Source organism: Argiope bruennichi, chromosome X2 (assembly GCF_947563725.1).
Source record: "Argiope bruennichi chromosome X2, qqArgBrue1.1, whole genome shotgun sequence".
Lineage (NCBI taxonomy): Eukaryota > Metazoa > Arthropoda > Arachnida > Araneae > Araneidae > Argiope > Argiope bruennichi.
In genome coordinates, this window is record NC_079163.1 from 44,125,778 (window position 1) to 44,148,325 (window position 22,548).

Here is a 22,548-nt window from a genome sequence, read left to right on the forward strand (position 1 = left end):
AAAAAATGTAACTTGTTACTCCGGATTCTGTGCAAATTTTAGGCGGCTCCCCCGTTTATCTGAGTATTTCAGCCTAATTTCTGAAAACACACACACACACACACGCACGCATGCACACACACACACACACACAATTATCATTATAATGAACAAAGGAAGCCTAAAGATTACATAGATGTAACTGGAACAGGGGTAATGTAAGCACATTCCTATAGTTTTGCATTTTCTTTTTGTCATTTTTGTAGTTCTTCATTCATATAATAATTTTTTTAAACTTTCAGTTCTTTTGTCAACATTGATGTCAGTTTTATACCGAAACTTGAATTGAAAAGGAAGAGAAAATATTAATTGCTTAAAAAGTAAGTTTGAAAATAATACAAGGAATAATTATTCAATACAACTTAAGGAATAGAACACGATTAAATTAATGACACTAAATATTTAAAATATAATTAAAAATTGTCGGTATCATTAAAAAATAATAGCATATATTCGAACAAAATAATTAATACTATAGGGAATAATTTATTTAAAAAACGTTTAATTATATAAGTAATTAATTTACTAATTAACATATAACTAAGCTTTTATTATTCATTTTTATTAATATTCTTTTTTAATAATATCATTACTAAATGGAGCTTTTTGCTAAAACGGAAGCACAAAACCACATTACAGCAAAATTCTTTTTTAATAATATCATTACTAAATGGAACTTTATGCCAAAGCAGAAGCACAAAACCAGATTACAGCGAAGGCAAAAAAAAATTAGGATCTATTTGCTAAAGTGAATTTAAAAGAACCGCTTCACACCTAACAGATCAAAGGATCATAACACTCACAGGAAAGAAGCGATGGGAGACCGACATCGATGAGCTATCGCTCTCTTTGTTTGCTACTTGGCGATAATTCTTGGCGACCATCCACAGTAAGGTAAAAACGCCCCATATTACTCAGTAATAGTTTGTGTAACATTTCAGTACTCAAAACTTTCTAGTTGTTTTATTTCTTTCAGTCTTTCTTTTTTAAAAAAGAGAATCAGAATTATGTTTATTGGGTTGTTTATTTAAGGGCTTATCTTAATATTTCTGAGCATCAAACATAAACATAAAATAAAATCAAGGTAGTTATTTATGTTGTCTTCAGTATTCTTATTCTCATTTTTCATGGCAAGTTTTCAGGGAAGTGAAAAATATTTTAAAGATTAACATATCATATTCAAAACTAATATTTAACATTTTATGTACTTTTCTGTCCAACAAACATTAAGATCTACCTCCAAAAAACATTGGAATAATTTATTTTAAATTATAAAGTGATTGAAAAAAGAATTTTTTAGCTTCTGTTTAAGTCTTTTTTGTTTTCTGTCTCCGTTTTAAGCAAAAATAAATTGTAAACAATTTGTTGATAGAAATTAAGTCCTTTCAATACATGTTAAATATATATTGTTCAGATGAACAGAGAAGTATATTATAGATATAATGTGTGAGTTTTTATGTTTAAATATTGGTTTGTATGTATTTATTAATATAATATTTTAAAATTTTGTTTATATTCACTTTCTCCTCCTCACTTAATTTTATTTTAGACACTCTTTTTAGCAGTTATTTCTTCTTTCAGGACACATGGAGGAGTTCATTGCCAAGAAGATAATCTGACAGTAACAGCACCAACTATCATGTTTATTAAAGCATTAGATATGTTAATAGAGCGTTTGAAACTTGAAGGTGTAGATTTTTCTACTGTTTTGGCAATTTCAGGAGCTGCACAGGTTATTCCAAAGTTTTCTGTTTTGTAAACTTAAAATTTTGAAGTAGAATGCAGAAATTATATTTATATGGTGATCATTACATTATTTTAATATAAAGCTTTATTGCCTAGTTGATTTTTAATTTTTAATCAGCAAAGTATTAAAGTATATTTAGAGTGATTTGAAATCAACTGAAAATCTGATTTAAATTTTGAGGTGAAACAGCTTTATTGAAGAATAATCGTCTAAAATTTCTAATGAAATCATCATTAAAATAACAGATAGGGCATGATTTAAGAATTATTCCTTTTTTAAAAATTAGATAATTAGAAATATTTTCATAATAAAAGGAATTTATATAGTAATTTTTTGTATAATTATTCATAACTTGAAATGGCTGTTTCTGAATGAAATCAAAATGTAAACTTGTGAATGTATTACAATTCATGGATTGTAATTATGTAAGAAAAGTGTTCATGCATGCTTTGCTATTATATCCTTATGCTGGATACTCTTGATATCCCCTTTCTTTCTTTTTGTTCCAAAATGACCCTCTTACCTCCCAATCCTCAACTACATACATGTATTCAGGGTCATAACTACAACCCGAGTAGTATTTTGAGACCCCAAGCATAATGGGCCCCTGCCTGAGGAGTATATATATAAAAAATTAAAATTTGCTGATAATATTTATATTTTTACATTTCAAGCAAAATAATTATTTATCTAATTAGAAATGAAATTACATATTGAACAATAAATTGTTCTTTCAAATGCAGCAATGACTAATCAGATTATACATAATTAATAACTTCAAATACCATATTCTTTTTAGATTTGGAATAGTATTTAACAGGAATAAATAATTACCTACTGTTATACCCATCAACAAGATATCTATCAAAATTTTTTTCATTTGATTAGAATGTATGAAGATATTTAAATTGCTAAGAAATTGATCAAATAATGTGATTAAGGTTAGGAGAAACTATAAAGAGACGGCTCATTGTCATCTGTTGCCCTGGAGCTTCTAGCTGTCTAATTACAGTCCTGTATGCATTATTTTAATCCACGTACATTGCAAATAATTATTAGTATAAGCTGGAATTAAAATATGAACTACAAAAACAAGCAATTCAACTGAGGGGCAGAAACCAAGCAATTAAGAGTTACAAAAATAATGTCGTATAAAAGCATTGTTTAATTGCTTTAAAAGCAGTTGGAAATTGCTGCAGTGAATCTTTTGTTTTGTAGTCCCCAGATGGGACAATTGCTGTCTCACCGCCCTCAAATCTCATCAGAATCTCAAAATAAGAGCACTCACTGAGGATGAACAACTGACCATGATCATAGATGTGATAAGACCTTAATACTACATCTTAATACTGATGTTCATTTAATTCAAAATTCACTTATTAAAATAAACTTCTATTCCTACATAGTCTTTTGTATATTATGTTATTGAGACTTTCTTGATGGTCTCTTAAATTTGAAAACTCTTTTATGGAACAAGCATATATTAGTTTTAATGTTTCTCAAATTTTTATTTATTTTTGTTTTAGTTATACTAATTATATCAATGAAATTATGTGCACATTTCTTTTTTTAGCAACATGGAAGTGTATATTGGAAAAAAGGTGCAGAGCAAATACTTCAAGAAATATCTCCAAATAAGTTCTTGCATGAGCAGTTACAAGTAATATTTTATTAAAATTTTTATATGTGAATAATGGTTAAAAATAAATTATAACTGTTCATGAAAGAAAATAATGAAAGTTGCTTTAATTTATGAATTTTGATTTTATGCTAATAGTTGTATCGAAATACCTTTGATATAATGAATCTATCTTGCGAAATTATAATTCAAATTGATTTTTACTTGACAAAAATCGCTTTTATTATTATTTTTTTTAATTATTTAGATCTTATTTTTTATTATTATTTGGTATTTTCTTTTTAAATTTACTTTTAGATAAGTAATTTTAATCTAAACTGTCACTTCTGAACTTTGTTTATGAATATAATTTTTGAATCTTTTTAAACAAGAAAAAGTTTATGCTGTTATTATGACCCAAAAAATAGGATGGAAATTTGTTTGTTTGTCCATATTTTACACACAGCTGCATGCGTGAAAGATTCTCCCTTTCTGACCTTTCACCTCTTGAGGTTTTAAATTGGCCAGTCTTGTTACTGTAATGTTTCATTGCTGAAATCTGTTTTTGTTGCAAACACTTCTTTCAGGAAAATTATTCTGTGAGGTACTCATTAATTTAAATCCCTGATGTTTGGAAATTCTTTCTCATTGTTATAGTTTGAATCCTGATCTTCTTGACATTTACATGCTGAGGATGAGGTTTTAATTTTTATTGTTGAAGCTTTGATTGGATAAATACAGTTTGTTTTTCTAGTAGCTTTCTGATCTCTTCTTCCAATCACCCTTTCATTAATTTTGGTTGACCAATGAGTTTTGTTTTAAATTTGGTTGAATTGGCAAAATTTAAGTTTTTATAAGCACTTGAATGAGTTGAAGGTGATTAGCTTTTCCTGAGATTTTTTTTGGTTACATTCGGTTGCTAAAGAATTTTTTTTTGGTACACAAAAGGGAGATTGAGGAACTTTGACTGACCAAGACGCTTTTTATGATGGTGGATGATAAAGTTTAATATCCAACCTCATAGGGACTTGAGTTTTCGAGACTTTACAATTGGGCTAAATGAGATGACAAAGTAACAACAACAACAACAACAAAAAAAAAACCCAACAACAACAACAACAACAAAAAATCTTAAAGCTCTTGTGCCTTTTATTGAGTAGTTGCATGCCCTGCAATTTATCAGGAGATGATGGGAAAACAAGCAAGCCTTGAATGCAACCATTAGTGATTGTGCACTATGAGGCTTACTGTGGTGATTAAGTCTCAGGAGTCGAATCCTTGCCTCGTTCACTTGCCTGTACTAGCCAAGAAAATAGAAGACTTTGTCATCTTTAGCCTCGCCATTCAAAGTCTAAAGAAATCCTGTCTAGCGCTATGTAGCATTCAGAATACCTTTTACAAGAAACACTTCTGTGGAAATATTGCTCACCATACAGCTGTTTTCCATGCTCTACCAATTCAATAAACTTCTCTTCCACACCTTGGTTACGCCTTCTTGAAAACTAAGTGCATCTAACGGTTCTACGTTTCTATTTACCTTTGACGTTACTTAAAATCTAAATTTCGTTTTACCTAACCTTATTTATGATTTCTTTTTGCTTCAGTGTTAAGGGGATAATAACTTAGTTCATTAAAAGAATTTCCCTAATACCTTGATGATATTATTATTTTGAGATGCAGTTTACTATGTTTTTAAAATACTTAGATATTTTTGTTAAATACTGCAAGATAGTAGTGAAAGTGTTCTCATTATTATCCTGCTTTGTTTTGGTTATTTACATTCTGTAATTAAGGTAATTGCACAGCTTCTATCATAAATATTTAATAAGTTATGTCGAATAATATTGTGTTCTTGTTAATAGGCTGTTTAGAAAATATCAGTTACCTAAATTAGCTTGCTGAAATAATGACACCATGAATATGCAGGTGTACTAGATATGAGAGTTTAATATAGTTAAGAATTCAATTTCCCACACCACTGTTTTAAAAATATATTTGTTTAACTTTTGATGGTCACTTAAATGGTTATTTCTTGGACTAAATAATTAATGAAATGATTAAAGTAAAAGGAAAATAGTGGATTAATGCTTAAGCATAACATTATCAAGACACTTGTAAGGATTTTTTTTTCCTTCCATTTTTAAAACGATTGCTAGAGAAGTCAAGCAAATCTGCGGTATAACAACCAATTAAATACTGTGTATTGTTTATTATGTATTATTGATATTTTAGTACAACCATAGTACTTAATTCTTTGTGTTTAAAGTTAATTTTTCTCTTTTATGATTTTTAGAGCTTAAATGTGTTTTATTTGTTTGAACTTTGACTTTGCCATTTTTTCATTGACATTTCAGCACTATGGTGAGGATGCCTATAAAAAGAAATCTGGGTAGTTAATTTTTTTTAACATATCACAATGTGCTGTTTCATTAATTAATCTGAAAAACTAATTACTGTAAAACTCTTGATTAATTAGTCTAAAGATCTAATTGTAGAAACACTTTTGTTTGATATTCCCAGTGTTTTGTTTGTTTTCAACACCACACTTATATTTTGAAACTTAATTTAGTAATTCAAAGCAAATCATACCATAATTTTTTTATAAGTTGATGGTACTTGTTGAATATATTTAATATCAATTAATTTTGCTGTTAATAAAGAACTCCAAACACAAAACAAAAAGTTCTCTTGTGTAATTTTAGCTATAACTATAAACGAAGCCCTATTAAATATATTTCTAGCTTTAAAATGCTATCGCATTTTTTCTTATTGAAGATCTAGTGTAAATTGATGCTTGTGCTATTTCACCCAGTTGAAACTCTTCTGATGAAATATCATACTGTGATGGAGTTTGGTTTGGTTTGGTTTGGTTTAGCTATTTCAATGTCCCGTTTGAAGCAACACCTGGGCTATTTTGGGACGGACCTCGTAATTTTGAACTACTGTGATGGAGATTTTCTCTTCAAAGATCATGTTGATTGATAATTGTCACTTTTATTCTTTCTTAGAACAAAGTGTGAAATCTAATATATTCCAATCACAGCATTATCAGAGTTTTTTTCAAAGACTTAATAAATTAGTGTCCAAAAAATAATTTGAGCACCACCTAGAATTTGGTATGTTGCTTCTCATTTAAGAAATCAATTTTTGATAAAAATTTTTTTAAATAACTTAAATATTTTCAGCCTTGAAAGAAAAGAACTGAGGGTATTTGTTACCATTAAAGATTAAATAACTTTTTTGGATAATTTTTTAAAAGTTCACCCTGTATTTGGTTTGTGTATTTATTATATTACTGCTATTATTTAATAATATGGTATTCTTATTAACTGCTAACTGACTATTTCTTATTTGACAAAAAAGTTTTTTTATGATTTAAATCTCTAGGAAAAAGCAATTTTTCGTGTATAATTTAATCAAAGCTATATTTAAAAAAATGTCTGCTATTTTGTGTTGAAGTGTTTTGTTGGTGACTGTTGGCATTTTATAAAATTGTTATATAGATTGCTCTTAAAACAGATTGCTTTTGATTGTTTTTATTATTTTAAAAACTTTCTTTTATAGTTCGTTTAACGTCATTTTAGCTTACTTTTCCCCTATATTTATTATGATTCCCAGTTTTAAATACCTTAATGATGCATTGCATGAAATTTTAGTTCGTTAATAGTAAAAATTAATTTGTTCAAAGCCCTAATTCTAGAATTAAATCATCACAGTTTTTAACCTTTTCTGTAGAAATACACAGAGTCAGTTTGATTCTTAATCTAAAATTAACCCTTTATACTATCATTTTTACTAAATAAGATGTATTTGTGTAAATACAAACAAACATTACAGTAAACACTTTTTTATAAAAAATTTGAATACATAGTAAGTTTTACGATTAAAAAAAAATACAAGAGTTCAAAGAATAAAACTATCTGTTATAAAATAATAGACAAGGCGGAGTAAAGTGGATTTGATCGTTTTTAAAAACAAAAGCGAGTTTTCTATATGTATAAAATTAAATACTGAATTATTCTTCATTTGATACCAATTCAAAATTATACTGAATTTATGAATGATGAAGAAATTAATATCTGGTAAAATAATGAATAAATCAGGTAAAATAATAGTGTGGTAATAATTTCCACGAGTTGGCGCTCTCCCCTCTTATGACGATGTCAAGCTTCTGGAATAAATAGAGCTCATTACGAGACATCAGCCGAAAAGGATGGGAAGAAAAATTATCCATTGGAAATCCATAATTGGAAGATTTGCGTCGAAGAATTCTACTAAAATGTCCACTGTACCACATGTAGGTGGAAGAGATCATTCTGGATGGCCATATGTTCTTCATGTAGCATAAATTTCTTCTCCCTTATAGAATTTACGCATGCAGAAATCTTCATGATCATTTTTTCAAATCAAGAAATAAACGATTAAGTTATCAAAGTGGATTGATGAATTCATTAGAACCCTTCACACCAACAATCATGGGTGCTTGAAGTTGGTGATTCTAAAGTAGGGTGGCCAGCCGTCAAGGAAATTTATTATAAAATTGGAAATATTTTTTATAAAACAGTAATTTTTATCGAATTCGCTGGTATTTTTTTTGTAAGTAGAGTGAACATCGTTGGCAGCTAATGAAAATCAAATTTTTACTGATAGTCTAAAACAGACTATGGAAGAGAAAGATTAATCACCATATCTAATTTATTTCATATATGTATAAATATATATTTTCGCCGAAAGTTTTTGTTTGCTTTTTTTCAGATCGTCAAGTTAGTGAACATGGTTTTGCATACTGTGGGAAAAGACAGCCTAACTAAAGTCCAGCTCCTGTTACTTTTATGATTTTAAACTTTAATGGGTCTCTTTTATTTAAAAAGGTGTATATGGAGCTACCCTTCTCCTTTTCTTCCTTCGAACATCAAATCGATCATACCATGTGTTACGAGAGCGAAAGCATGAATTTTTTTTTTTTGTATTAATATTCAAAACTGGATGTAAAATATTGACCCATTATTATAATTCTAAAACAATTTATTTTAATTTAATGAATATTTTTCAATAATTATTTTTCCCCTCTTATCGGAAATCTTTTTGTTGAATTTTGAAGTGTCGGACTTTATTGCTATTATTGCCGTAAAACATAAAAAAAAATATTATGAACTCGTATTACTAATTTCTTTATTTTGCCGCATTGAAAAAAAAAGCAGTCGACTCTCCATGGCCGAATGGTCATAGCACTTGTCTCATAATCAAGAGATCATAAGTTCGAATCCTGCTAGAGACAATGCGATTCACAGTCTGTGTAAATATTTAATTCCTTGATTTTATGTTTTCCTTTATTTCATGTTCCAGAAGATTCTGTACATTTCTTTAGTTTACCAGACAAGTGTTCTGGACTTTTCTTACTGTCTCCAGAAAAGTATTCTGAAACTTTCCCTGCTAGTATAAAAGCAGAAGATCTCTCAGTCACTGTGTTCTCAGTTCAGAGTTGAGTTAATAAATTGGTTTAGCTCTACTTCTTGTGTGTGTCATTGCGTTCCACACTAAAGTATCTACGTGACAATATGAATGGATGCCATGGACGATATGAAATGGACTTAATTCCTAATATTTTTTAAAATTTTTTTTGTCTTCATTTAAAATTCCCCATACATTCAACAAAATATTCTATAATTTAAAAATAATATTAAACATGAGAAATTAATTTGTTTGATACATTATAGATATACTTGCCTCTTGTAATTTTTTCTAAAAAAAATTTTGAAAAGGGAAATGAGCAGCATTTTTCTTACACAGTTTGATATATATGAAAATGTTTGCCACAAAAATTTAAAAGGTTCATTTATACTATCTTTTTTGAAATTTATACCTCTAAAACAGTTTTATTTTTATGTAATAAATTTAAAAAAATGGATGAGAACCAATTCTCCTTTTTTCTCTCTCTCTATTTTACGAGTTAAGCATTGAGTCAGTGTGCAAACGATTTTTTATTACAATTGGTGAGCTAAAGTTCAATGCAATTGTGATATCATTGAAGAATTTTTCTCATTTTGATGCAGAGATTTCATTTTGTATTTGTAAATGGTTTTTTTTTTCTCCTGTTAGTAAGTTTATTGTTCAGTTGTGATTGGCGTGTTGGTAAGCAGTATGGATAGGGAATACCCCACTAGAAAGAAACAAATTATTTCATTCTTAAGTACTCCACCAAAGTGAATATATTTTTGTACTGCATTTTTCGTGAGTAAATTTGTCAAGCAATTCTGAGATATGACTGGTTGGTTAAAAGTACGGTTTCGATGGGCATGCATCTTCTAGTGTTGATAAATATATTTGCAAAAAAAGGCAATGGTTTTACTTAATTGAAGCTTATCTGAGATTCAATAAGTGAAAATGCTTTTTTTTCTTCTGAGAATTAAATTTTATTTTACATTGATTTTAGTTAAAAAAGTAGAACAGTTTTTCAAATACCGTTAAGAACATATTGTGCAGTAATTAAAAAGAATAAAAGAAAGCAACATCGTTTCGAAGATATTAGGAACCTCTGAAAAATGTCAAGGAAATTGAAACAGCAAAAATGCTGGCCACCCTGTAAAGGTACGATGATACTTCTATTTTATAATAATTCTACTTGTATTATTTCTGAAAATGGGTATTTTAAAGAAATGAACTTTAAAACTTACTTAAAAACTCGTAGAAACTGTCAGAAAATTCTGAAATTTTGAAATAAGAAATTTTGATGCATTTAAAATGGAGTAAATGTTGCTCGTTGCGTCGTCAAATCGATCATTGAGGATTGGATCGAATAAACGAAATTGGTCCAGTTTGAAAAGGTGATTGAACTGGAAAAGTTATATATATATAAACAAGCACTACCTGATGAGAGAACAAAAGCCCCCCTCCCCCCATTTAGAATTTAATTAAAAAAAAATATAAAAACACTAACGATTTCTATTCCTGAGGGTATCCGAACATTTGCGCTCGGTAAATCATTCCCTACCCCAGGGGTGTTTGTGCTCCGGGGAAACCCCGGAATTCCGGGGATTTTGAACTTCGATCCCCGGAATTTCCGGGGATCGTCGTTCAAAAGGAAGTAGGAATAATAATGAATTATTTATTTTGATCTGGGTAATTTTGTTTGCTTTTAAAGCAGAAAACGCAAGGTCAGTGTGTGTGGTGAAAACTTTTCCTTTCTTTCTCCAAAGGCAGTGATAATGCGTGAAAAGGGGGAAAAAACTTCTTTTTTGTTCTTTCCTTATTGCGAGTTATGACTCATTCCCCCGGTTCTCGGACATTCTCTTCTGGATTCTTTTCGGCAAGTAGGCGCGGCAGAAAAAAAAGGGGGAGACTTCGTTCGACCAGATGTGCGATAACGTGACTCTGGGTTCAAAGGTCTTATCTCTACTGGCGTGGCGCCAATAAGTAGAGAAGGGGGATTTTTCGCCGTATTAGCTATTTGTCATTGATCGCTTCGGAACTTTTTTTTCTTCGCTGTGTAAAATTTTCGTTTCATTTATTGATGCGCGTGTAAATTTTTCGTTTCGCTTATTGAAATATTTTTTTATTTATGTACGCAAGAGAATTTCATTTAGAAATTTCAGCATATGAAACAGAAATTACCCCTTAAAAATTCATATCTAATTAGTTTTACAGCATTAGATCCAGAGCTAAGAGGTAAACCCAGTACAATATTAGCTTTTGAAAAATTATCATCTTTTATGTCCCATATTTTTAGTGATAATGAAAAGTCAAAAGTAGAAGCTGAAATAAGGTTATACCAGAGTGATATTGATATCACCAAAGAAATGCTCTACACATCTGATGAAAGTGGAAATCAAGTCAAGTGTATAATTGATAAATATTGGTCTAAAGTTTTTAATTTAAAAGATGATTTCACAAATGATTATAAGTATCCTACATTGGCTAAATTGGTCAAAGCCTGCCTTAGCTGCTTCCATGGCCCATTAGTGGAAAGTGCATTCAACTTAATGGATACACTTGTCACTGACTATAGAACCTCTCTTAAGATTGATTCCCTAGATGCAGTGCAGACTATTAAATATGATTTAATGGCTTCTAAAGAAACCTCATGTGAAAAATATGGCTCAAAAAATCCAATGACTGATCCAATTCACAAAGATCTCTTACTGAATATGAACAGAAGTTGGAAAACATATCAAGAGGACTTAAAAACATGTATTTCAGATGAGTCACCTATAAAAGTCTCTGAAAAACCTTCTACATTAGCAGAAAAGCAAACTGCTTCTACCTCTGCATGTGCAGTTCTCGAGGAAATTTCTTCAACTGTAAATGAGGAAAATAAAAGTCAACCTTCCTGCAATTATGAAGTTCACCACAAAAGAAAGACAAGCCCACAAACATCAGAAAATTAAAAAAAAGCAGCAGAAATTAGATATTTTTTTTTAAAAGAATTAATTTAGGTAATTTAAAATATTTGCATAAAATGTAGTAGTTTATATGTTTGAAAATTTATGGTTATTAATTTTGCAAAAAAAGTAATTCATTGAACTTTTATAATTAGGTCATTCAATACTTCATAATTGTAATTTTTCATTTCTCCCCCCCCCCCCTTCTCGAAACTCCAAAATGCCGGTAGTAAGTCCGTAAAAGTTTCAGGGGATTTTTTGGGGTCCCACAAACACCCCTGCTACCCCTGTTGCATTGTAGGTTTACTGGAATTTGGACCTATGGCAAGAAAACTTGGCGCGGTTGACGGTTTTTAGTTTTCCATAGCTGCATTTCCGGTCGGGCTAATTGGTAATAAAGGAATGGCGATAATTTTTGTAAAAATTTTATTTGATCTTTCATTTATGAGATCTTGTACATACATTTATCTTATTCATATATCGTGCAATAAATGATTATTAATTCTATTATTAATAGAAAAGTAAGACTGTTTTTATCAGAAAAATAAATAGCGGAATTAAATGCATTTAAAAAGAAGCAAGATATAAGAGAATCTATAGCTGTTTTATTTACTAATATTTGAACAATCTCATATTTCTGAATGAATTTTCTTCAAAATCGCTATTATCTTTACTCATAAAAGGGAAAAAATGTATGTGTATGTATATATATTACAATAGTTCACTTAGCAATTTTATGTTTTTTAATCTCAACAGTACTCATGTTTTATGTCATAAAGTAAAATTGTCTTAACATTTATTGAAATTAAATTCGTAATGGAAAAGAAATTTTAGTAAAAAAAAAAAAAGTACATAAGTGGATTAATTTGAACATAGGATTCTGCCAATTATCTGCCAGTTTTATATTATAGATTTCAAGAATTCTTTTGCCTTTTTCTTTCAATACATTAGTTTGGAAAAACCTACTTTTGTTTATTTCAACTCCCTTTTTTGTTAAATATTCTTTTAAAAAATATTTTAAATCATGTAAATTCTATTTACAAAATCAGTTCTGCTTTTATGCAAAGAAATGTCTTATATCTGATAAATAATTATGTTTTACAAAAAAAGATAAAGAAAATAGATGCCTAAAGAGAACATTTTCACATACAAAATTTGAATACTATATCTTGGATAGAATAGGATATCTAATACACAGGGAATTGAATTTTTAGGCTACGACAAGACATAAGTTTTGACTTCAAATTCAGGTTTTAGTGATACAATTATATCAATTAACAACAACAACAAAAAATCTAATGTAATTGGCCAGTAAATAGAATGATTAGTGCGTTTCACATCATTTTATAGATTTTGATTCCTTCGTAATTATATTTATTGGTTAAGAAAAAAATTAGTTTGATATTGCTTACTTTAATAGAAGTATTTTCAAAATAGTAGAAATAAGGGAAGTGTGTCATATTTGAATCACCAAAATAGTTTTTAATGAAATCTGACAGAAAAATAATTTCAATAAAGGAAAACAGTAAGTTTATTTACTTTTAAAAATGTAATAAACACTCTGGGAAATACACTTTGATGTAGAAAAAAATATAGCCTATTAAAATCGTTTCATCGGATCAATTAAAGAAAATGATTCCACAAATTACATCACTAATTTTTTTAAGCTCAATAATGGAAAATAGGTTTTGATTTTCAAGCTCATATCAGCATATAAAATCTGAACTCAAGTTTGATATTTTATGAACGATATCATTTCCTTTTTTATTTGTTTGTTCCTCAAGATATAAAAGAATACAGCCTTAATTTTTCTATTGATTGGTGGCTTTTTATATTAATTATTATCTTTTTGCTTTATACTTTTCCAATTAATGATAATGTTTATAACTGCTTTCTGAGAGCTACGATAGACCTCTTCAAATTCAGGTAATAATTTTAATTCCAATTTAAGCCCTTTTTGGAGGACCTCCCCCCCCCCCCCCAAAAAAAAAGAATAACCTAACCTTATCTTTAAAGTATTTGAATAAAATTATACTATAATATGTACTAAATTGTGGTTAATAAAATTTACTCTCAAAGGATATAACATGCTTAATTTCAAGCGGTTGAAATTCTATCTTTCCTTTGATAAAACATAACATTTATTAACTTTCATTACATTTTTTTAAAAAAATAGAATGATATTCTATTAATTAAAGTGCTTAAAAATTGGTTCCAAATTAACACCTTCAACACCTATGCAGAATTACATTAACTTAATAATGCTTGAGCACATGTGATTGAGTTCATGTGACATGAGGACTGGCTTTTTGAGTTAGTCAGCAAAGATTTATCAAATATCTATTCATAAAGTTATTTCATTTCTTAGTTCAGATATATATGATATAGTGCCAATAAAAATTAACTGAATCTATCGTTACCATACAATATACTTTTGTAGAAAATGAGACCAACTCAAGGACTTCTAGAAACGGCAGTTGTAACATATGAACAGAAAACTGCGAGTGATGATGAATTTCTTGCACGAAAAATTGTCTTCACTTTTCCAAACGTGAAATTTTTTCAAATTAATGTTTCTATCTAGATTAAAGCAACATTCCTCTCTCCAAATAACATTTTTCAGAAAGAAAAAAAAGTTTTGATTTTGCATTGCAACAAAAACAATGCTTTTCTTGCTGAGTATTCCAGTAAGTCTCTGAGATGGTTTAAATGTTCAGTTCCCCAAGTTTCTCTTCCCTTCTTTATAAAGACGATAGTGCAGCTGCCGAAGAGTGAAAATGAACAACGTTATTATTATCAAATTTTTTTAAAGCCATAATGACTTGATGATGTACTAATTGCATTCCGAAATAAACGCTTTGTTCCACATTTGTGGCCAGTGCTTCGAAATTTAAAACTAAGCATATACCTACAAATGTTCTAGATAGAAATGTGAAATTTTGTATAGATGAAAATAAGAATCAATATATACTAATTCACTGTTGAAATTATGATGGATATAAAAAAATTTAATTTTTGCAATTTTTGTACAATTGCCTATCTTATTTAATAAAATTTTGTAATTCGAAGTATGTTTAGATGCAATATTTACAAAAAAAAAAAAAAAAAAAATAGTGACTTTAATATTTAAATATTTACCATTGTAATTTCAATTTTGATTACGATAAAGGTCCAATCTATATAAATCTATACTTTTGGCAAGAAATTCAGGGGCGAAAAAAACAAAAGAACGAATAAAATATAAAGTAATATATTTTATTTTTAGCTTTCTTTCGTGCATAGATTTAAGACAAATTGAAAATTAGTAATATATCATTGCCAGCGCTTTTAAGAAAATAGGCAGACATTTGCTACTACATTACTTGCGAATAAAATTTAAGTTCATGATACTGTATTTGAGAATTAAGCGTTTTAATGTAGCACGTTTAGATGTTGCATTTAAATTAATTATCAACATTTTCTTATTGAAAATGTTTTTTTTTTCTCCTGAGAATTAACCAGCAGCTGTTTTTAAAATTATTAATATGATTCCTATAATTCTTTTAGCCAGCCAAAAAGCTTATTTTTTTTGCAAAAAAAAAAACCCTTATTTGAACAGCTTTAACGTAAAAATAGCTCATTATTAGTATCAGTTTGTGGAATGTATATACATAAAAGCATACATACATATAGAAAGAATTAAACATTATTGATATCCATTTAAATTTGAATTTAAAACCCTTTCTATGTATTTTTTTTCATTTTGTTAAATAAAGTTAAAACGTAAGAGATATAAAGATTAAATCCTCATAAAACTAAAAATTATAATTCATTTTATTAGATTAAATTTGTATTATGCACATCAGAATTATAATTTTTATAAATGTGTTCCGTGTGGGAAAATTTTAAACATATTCCTTTTAATAAATACATTTTTTTAAAGCAAATTTTTCACACTTTATATTTATTATATTCAACACTCGTTTGAAACGTGGTAAGGTCATCAGCATTTTTCTCAAGGAAGTTTCGTTTCGTTATCAGAGACAAGGAGTATCTTTCTCATTCATAGTGAGTTGATTACCATTTGGCGTACATTGTAAAATCGCCAAATCTTACATGCAAAGATAAAGTTTATAATGTGGTAGTCTTTCTTGACACTTGAGCGGAAAGGGGGAAATTTACCGAGCGCAAGTACCATAGAACCATTCCTGAGAAACCCGAGGTATTGCATTTTTTTTTTATTTCCTTAGAAAAAGCATTCACTATTAAAGAAGTTTCTTAACGTTTACAAGTCGAGTACTACTTAATTCGCTTGGGGTTAAACCTAATAATGTTTTAATGTATGCAGCTGAAGAGGAATTGTCAGATTATGAAAAACTAAAGAAGTTATTTTTAGCTCAATTTCACCCGACATCTTGAGAATGTTGCAATAATTTTAAAAATGCTCGACACTTACCAACTGAATCGCATGTACAATTTGCCTCGCGATTGACTGTAGCATTTGAATACTATTGTCAAGTAAAATAAAAAAGGACTTCAAAAATTTATGTGATTGAATTGTTGAAGATAAATTGTATGAAACATTAGATTTCAAAACTAAAGAACATAGGTCATGATATATATATATATATATATATATATATATATACATACAGAGAGAGAGAGAGAGAAGTTAAATAGGATATAAAGAGGAGTTGAAAGAAACACTTTTATGCTTTCACATAATTTTATAATTCAAAATTGATATGTTAAAGAAACAGAAAAAAAAAAGTGAAACATGCATGTAACAATGAAGTTGGGAATAAAAATTATATAATAAATGCTGATATGGAAATTGATTTTCCTTTATTATTGACCTTTATTTATTAAAACAGAAATCACTGAGATGCACAGTGTTATAACAGGATATTATGATAACAGTGAATTTCATTTTTAACTATAGAAAAGATGTTTGATATAAATTCACTTTGAATCCATCACAAATCTGCAAATGTAATTAGAAAACTAGTAATATTCACTTCCACCTAAGTTTAGCATTATAGCAGTTGTTATTTTTAGGGAGTTTTTTTACTTACATTAATTAAATTTAGATAAGATTTTGTAAAAAAATGTAATGTAATATTCATGTAAACATTTTAAAACCTTCTAAGCGTATTCAAAATTATCAGAAATTTCATCAAATGTGAATGAAGTAAATTAGAAATGCACTCATGCTTTTGTTTGATTGTTTTTGGTGGCAAATCTCTTACCGCTTTCTTTTTCTTCGAAGAGTTTTTCTAACAAATTTCCCTACTGGGGGGTACTTACGAAGATCTGGATGGTCGCCAAGGGTTATCGCCAAGTAGTAAACAAAGCGAGCGATAGCTCACCGACTTCGAAGGCTTGAAAAAATCTATACCAAAGCTATCAACCCAAGTCAGGATTGTTGAAAGGAAAATAAAAAAAACATTTTATCATGACAGTCACTCTTGTGTTTCGCATTAAAGCATGCATCCATCAGCACACCAGTATTTCCTCTGTTAACACATAATAAGAGAAAAGAAAATGACTCAAAAATTATAACTTCAAATGTAAACAAAAAATCCGCTTCGTACTTGGCGGAGAACGTTAATGGCAGACTGATCGACGAGAGCGGCGCGGATGAAACTTAAATGCCATGCGCAAGTGGTACATGACATGTGACTTTTACGTCACATGAATTGACCCCCATTGTCGTTCACTCTTTCTAATGTTGCTGACGATTTTTTTTCACCAACTTCATTGACGCCACTGACTTTATAAATCCCGATTATGAATTGCTGATGGAATCATCCTCGTATTCAGCAAACATCTTTTTCTTACTTTTTACATATTTTTTATATTTTTTCTGGTGGTAAAGGTCTGATATTTTCTTTTTTCAGCGTTTTCTTTGAGATAATCAAAATTTTTTTATAACGCATTTATTACATGTAAAGAGTACAGAATGGCAAACTGAAGTCATTCTATGACTACTCTCTACCTATTCTATTGCTAGTAGAAAACCTCCTAGATTCAGAGTTTAAAATTATATTTTGAGCTGGAGACAACAGATCATATATGAACAGCTTCTGGTCAGCAGCTAGGTAAAGCATGCTTCTTTTTCTTAATAATAGCAGGATTTCAATTGAGGGGGATTCTGCAAATTTCTGATCTGTTGCTAAATAAATCTTGCCGATCTTCCATTATCAGGTTGAATGTGTTTGTTCTAGATTTAGGTTTTAATTTTTGCTTTGTAAAATTGTCTAAAACTTTATAAAACTTATTGCACTAATCAAAATTTTCCAAATCAAAATTTAATGATGTTAATGTGTTTTAGGGATGTTTTAGTCTCAGAGATTCTCCTGTATGGATGGATTCAAGTACGAAATCTCAGTGCAGTAACTTAGAAGAAGAAGTTGGTGGTGCTATGACATTAGCTCAACTGACAGGTTCACGTGCCCATGAAAGGTTTACTGGAAATCAGATTGCAAAATTTTATCAAACCAAACCAGGAGCTTATGACTTGACAGAGGTAAGTGATTGTTTAATTAAAAGTTTTTTCACAAGTATATTTTTTAGTAAATCATTAGACAGCAGTGATAAAATTAAATCGTGTGAGTTTTATTATTATTATTGATTGCTATATTATTTTATTTATTATTTGGATTAGTCCAATAATTGATTAGTTGGTATGGTGTGGAAAGAATGAATTATCAACTCTGTTACTCATTGTTCTCAGAGGCATATTTGTCATTGAACTCGTAAATAGTGCTCTCCCATTGGAAAGAATTTTTTTTGTAACCAATAATTAAGCAACAAATAAATATTAAATTGTTTTTAAAACATACAGAAGGAATACACCAGTGAGAGTTTTAGTATAGATATATGTAACAAGGCTTTTGCTATATGCAAGTTGAACTTACAGTGGATAGATGTTATTAATTGGCTTCCTTTTATTATAGAGCAGCTGATGAATTTAAATCATTGCAATTCTCTGCCGATCCTTAATCACAGAATTTGTTTCTTTTAGCAAAATTTATTTTATAATTTTACTTTCATGCATAACTAATTTACTTATGACTTACCAAGTCTCACTGGAAAAGATAAGTGAATTATAAGTCTGCCGAATGTAAAATAACGATGCAGTTGCATTATATCAAACATTTACATAATAAATATTTTATGGATTCTAGAGTATGAATAAAACTTTCTTATGTAATGAAAAAGTACATTAGGAAATTTGATTAATTTAAATACTATTTAGTTTTGAGCTTTATTTAAATTATTTTTTAACCTTAAAGAAAGTTTATAATGTGATACTTAATATCTGGATTCTTATAGCATTTTATGTTTCTCCTCTTTACATTTGAATGTCTTAAAATAATTGAAATTAATGATTTTATATGAATGAAATAATATGCAATTCAATTTAATTTTATAGAATTTATTAAAAATATTTCTTTTAAGGAAACTTCTAGTTCATATAACACAACGCAATTCAATTTATTTATTAATTTCTGAATTAACAATGAAAATAATCTGCCATAAATTATTCTTTTTTGTTCTCGTGATCTAATTGCATTTTATAACTGTAAAATTCATTCTTCATAGTCCCTGATTTAATTTCAAAATTTACTCTTATTTTTATTAATAAGATCAGCAATGGGGTCTAATATATTCATACAAATTTCTGTTAAAAAATAATTTAAAAATTAATTTTTAAAAAATACTTTACCCGTAACAAATTCTATTTAGTTGCTTGTTATTAATATTCATTTTATAGATATTCGAAAATTTGTTTTATATTTTAAAATGTTCAAGTATTCCAATTCAGTTTAGACTCAAATGTAATACAAACTATTTACAGGGAATTGCTAATTTACCTTATAGAAATACCTGCTAGTTACATTTAAAACTAAAATATTTAATTCATTTATTCCTGAGTCATTTTCACATATTGAAGGTCAATGTAATGACACGGAAGAGATTTTAAAGATAGAACTTTCTAATTGATTAAAAAAAAAATCATTTGAATCTTCTTATCTTTGATTGAGTATTTTATCTTTTCATCTCTAGTCATCCCTAATCTCTAAAATCTTTTTAATAACTTTCAGGAATACCAATGAACATTTAGATCTTAAAAGCATAATATATGTTCAAGTCCTGTAAGATGTGAAACATTATTTTATTTTGCTAAAATTTATTCTTTCAGGCACAATTATTATATAATCTCCTGAGTAAATTCAAGTATTCCATCTCAAATTAGACTTAAATGTAATCAAACTATTTACAAGGTTCTGATTTTCAGGTTAGTGTTCAATTGGTTTTTGTGCACAACCGTTTATGCATGCTTAAAATTCACTGGCATATCAATTTAACTCTATTCTGCTAATTATAGAAATTAGTAAGGGATAACTTTCGTTTCATTTCTGCAATATATATACATACAGGGCTTGCAAGAAATAAGTTTCCCATTTCAGAGGGCTCTAAAATGCGTTCTATTGGTCCAAATAAGATAAAATTTGAACTAAAGATTATTCAGATGATGCGCTTTGCATTTATTAATTAAAAAAATAGTACGAAAATTCACCAATAAATGTCGCTGTAACACAAATGGCATTTATTTGCATATATTGAAAATGTAAAACATTATTTGCTTACAGCGCATGTCTATTACCATTTTTCTGTAGATAAAAAGAAGGCGGATTCTGCACGAACATTAGTTTCTTCTGTGTTGGCCATGCCCACGTTGCAAGAAAAAGCACTACTAGTGAAATTGTTTTACCAAAACCAACAAAACTCCGTTGCAGCTCTAAAGGAATTTCGTCATACGAAGCAGATAAAAAGAGGTCCATTGTCTCCTGGTGCTGTATGCAAGATGATGCAAAAATTTGAAAAAAAAAAAAAAAAAAAAAAAAAAAAAAAACTGATCAACTTGGCATTCTTCCAGGTAGAAAAAAAATCCCGCCTTCCTGCGTCGAAAATGTTGCGACCGCGCTCGTTGAAGCCAGCAGTCAGTCGTCGCATAATAGTGTGATTTTGCCAGTTGTTTCCCGTATTCAACTGTATGAAAAATCGTATGACAGATTTTGCATTTTTATCCATACAAAATCAAGTCTGTTCACCTGTTGCAGGACGGGTATTTAGAGGTCCGTAAAACTTTTGCACTTCAGTTCCTTGCTCGAATGGTGGTTGACACAACTTGGCCATGGAACATTCTGTGAAGTGATGAGGCCCGCTTTTACCTCAGTGGGCAAGTTAACACCCACAACTTTCGAATTTGGGCAGAGGAAAACCCTCACGTTATGAATCCTGAAAAAGTGACAGTATGTTGTGGTTTTACAGCTACCTTTATCATTGGACCGTATTTCTTTGAAGAGATAACTTCAAATGGAATCCAAACCTGTTCCGCCACTGGACAACGGTACCATGATATGCTGAGGAATTTTGTAATCCCAACTCTTCTACAGCGTGGATGCCTTCAAGACACCATTTTCATGCAGCATGGTGCACCACCTCATATTGATCGTCGTGTAAAGTGATTGTTAATACAGCATTTAACAGAAGCATGAGTTATCAACCATCATATCCCAATAGCATGGCCTCCTCGCTCGCCGGACCCTACCCCTTGCGACTTTTGGTTGTGGGGTTATTTGAAAGACAATATCTACCTTCAAAGGCCACCATCTCTACCAGATCTGAAGGACAACATTCAGCGCCATATTCTTAATATTCTGACAGACTCACTCCGGTCATCTATAGAAAATGATTTTCCGATTAGAGCATATTGTTGGAAATAAAGGAGGACATAATGAACAATTATAATTTTACTTTATTTAACAATTATAAACCGTGTTAAATGGTTTTATGTGTATTACAACGCCACCTAACGGTGAATTTGTGTACTATTTTTTTATTTTATTTAATAAATGTAAAGCGCATCAGTTAAATAATATGTAGTTCAAATTTTATCTCATTTGGATCAATAGATTGCATTTTAGAACCCTCTGAAGTGGGTAACTTATTTCTTGCTAATCATATATATATATATATATATATATATATATATATATATATACAGGGTGTTGCCGAATTCGACCGACAAATTCAGAGGGGTGATAGTAGGCATTAAGCGGATAAAGAATCACCATACAACATGGGGTCATAAACGACATTTAAGGGGTGAAAATCGCAAAATATAGGGAGTCGGTGAACTGTTGGAAACTGTAAAAAAATAATAAATGGTGTTTCAACTATGAATTTTTTTTAAGTGAAAGCACATTCTTAAAGGCCATTTTTCATGTAAGTAACATGCCGATTTGATGACCTAGGGGGTCGTAAATTATTGAAAACGAAAAAGTAGTTTAGAACTCTTATCTGCAAAAATATTAAAATTTGAAGCAATAAAAAAAAAAAAAAAAAAAAAAAAAAAAACCCCTTGAAAATATAAGGAATTTTATACTCTTTAATTTGATATAAGTCTGTAGTGTGGACACGGGGGAGGTTTTAAGATATTCAAGAAAAACTAAAATGTTAGCCGGGAAACATCGCTGCAACATCGGCACCGATGTTTACCGAAGGTTTTGCAAAATTCTACCGAAAAATTCTGAGGAGTGGTAGTAGGCATCAAGACGATAAGAATTTCTAAAGAAATATATAGTCGCAAAAGACAGTGAAAATTTATTTGGTGGAATACAGATACAGCATACATTTACAGCACAGACATTTTAACATTAAAAAGTAGACAAGGAGAAACTTATGAAAATTGCTCAATGTGGCGGCCGCAAAGG

At 29.4% G+C, this 22,548-nt stretch overlaps 1 protein-coding gene across 2 annotated transcripts in view; it reads left to right on the forward strand.

Annotated features, from left to right (window-relative positions):
* Positions 1-22,548, forward strand: part of LOC129960000 (xylulose kinase-like) — a 59,452-nt gene that overhangs the window by 9,423 nt on the left and 27,481 nt on the right. Inside the window, exons 3-6 of one of the 2 annotated variants that reach the window (XM_056072979.1) lie at positions 282-359; positions 1,621-1,771; positions 3,360-3,446; positions 18,096-18,290. In XM_056072979.1, coding sequence (XP_055928954.1) covers positions 1,679-1,771; positions 3,360-3,446; positions 18,096-18,290 — 375 coding nt within the window. In that variant the 5' untranslated portion in view covers positions 282-359; positions 1,621-1,678. The remainder of the gene's footprint in view (positions 1-281; positions 360-1,620; positions 1,772-3,359; positions 3,447-18,095; positions 18,291-22,548) is intronic. The other variant, XM_056072978.1, reaches the window with a different exon arrangement.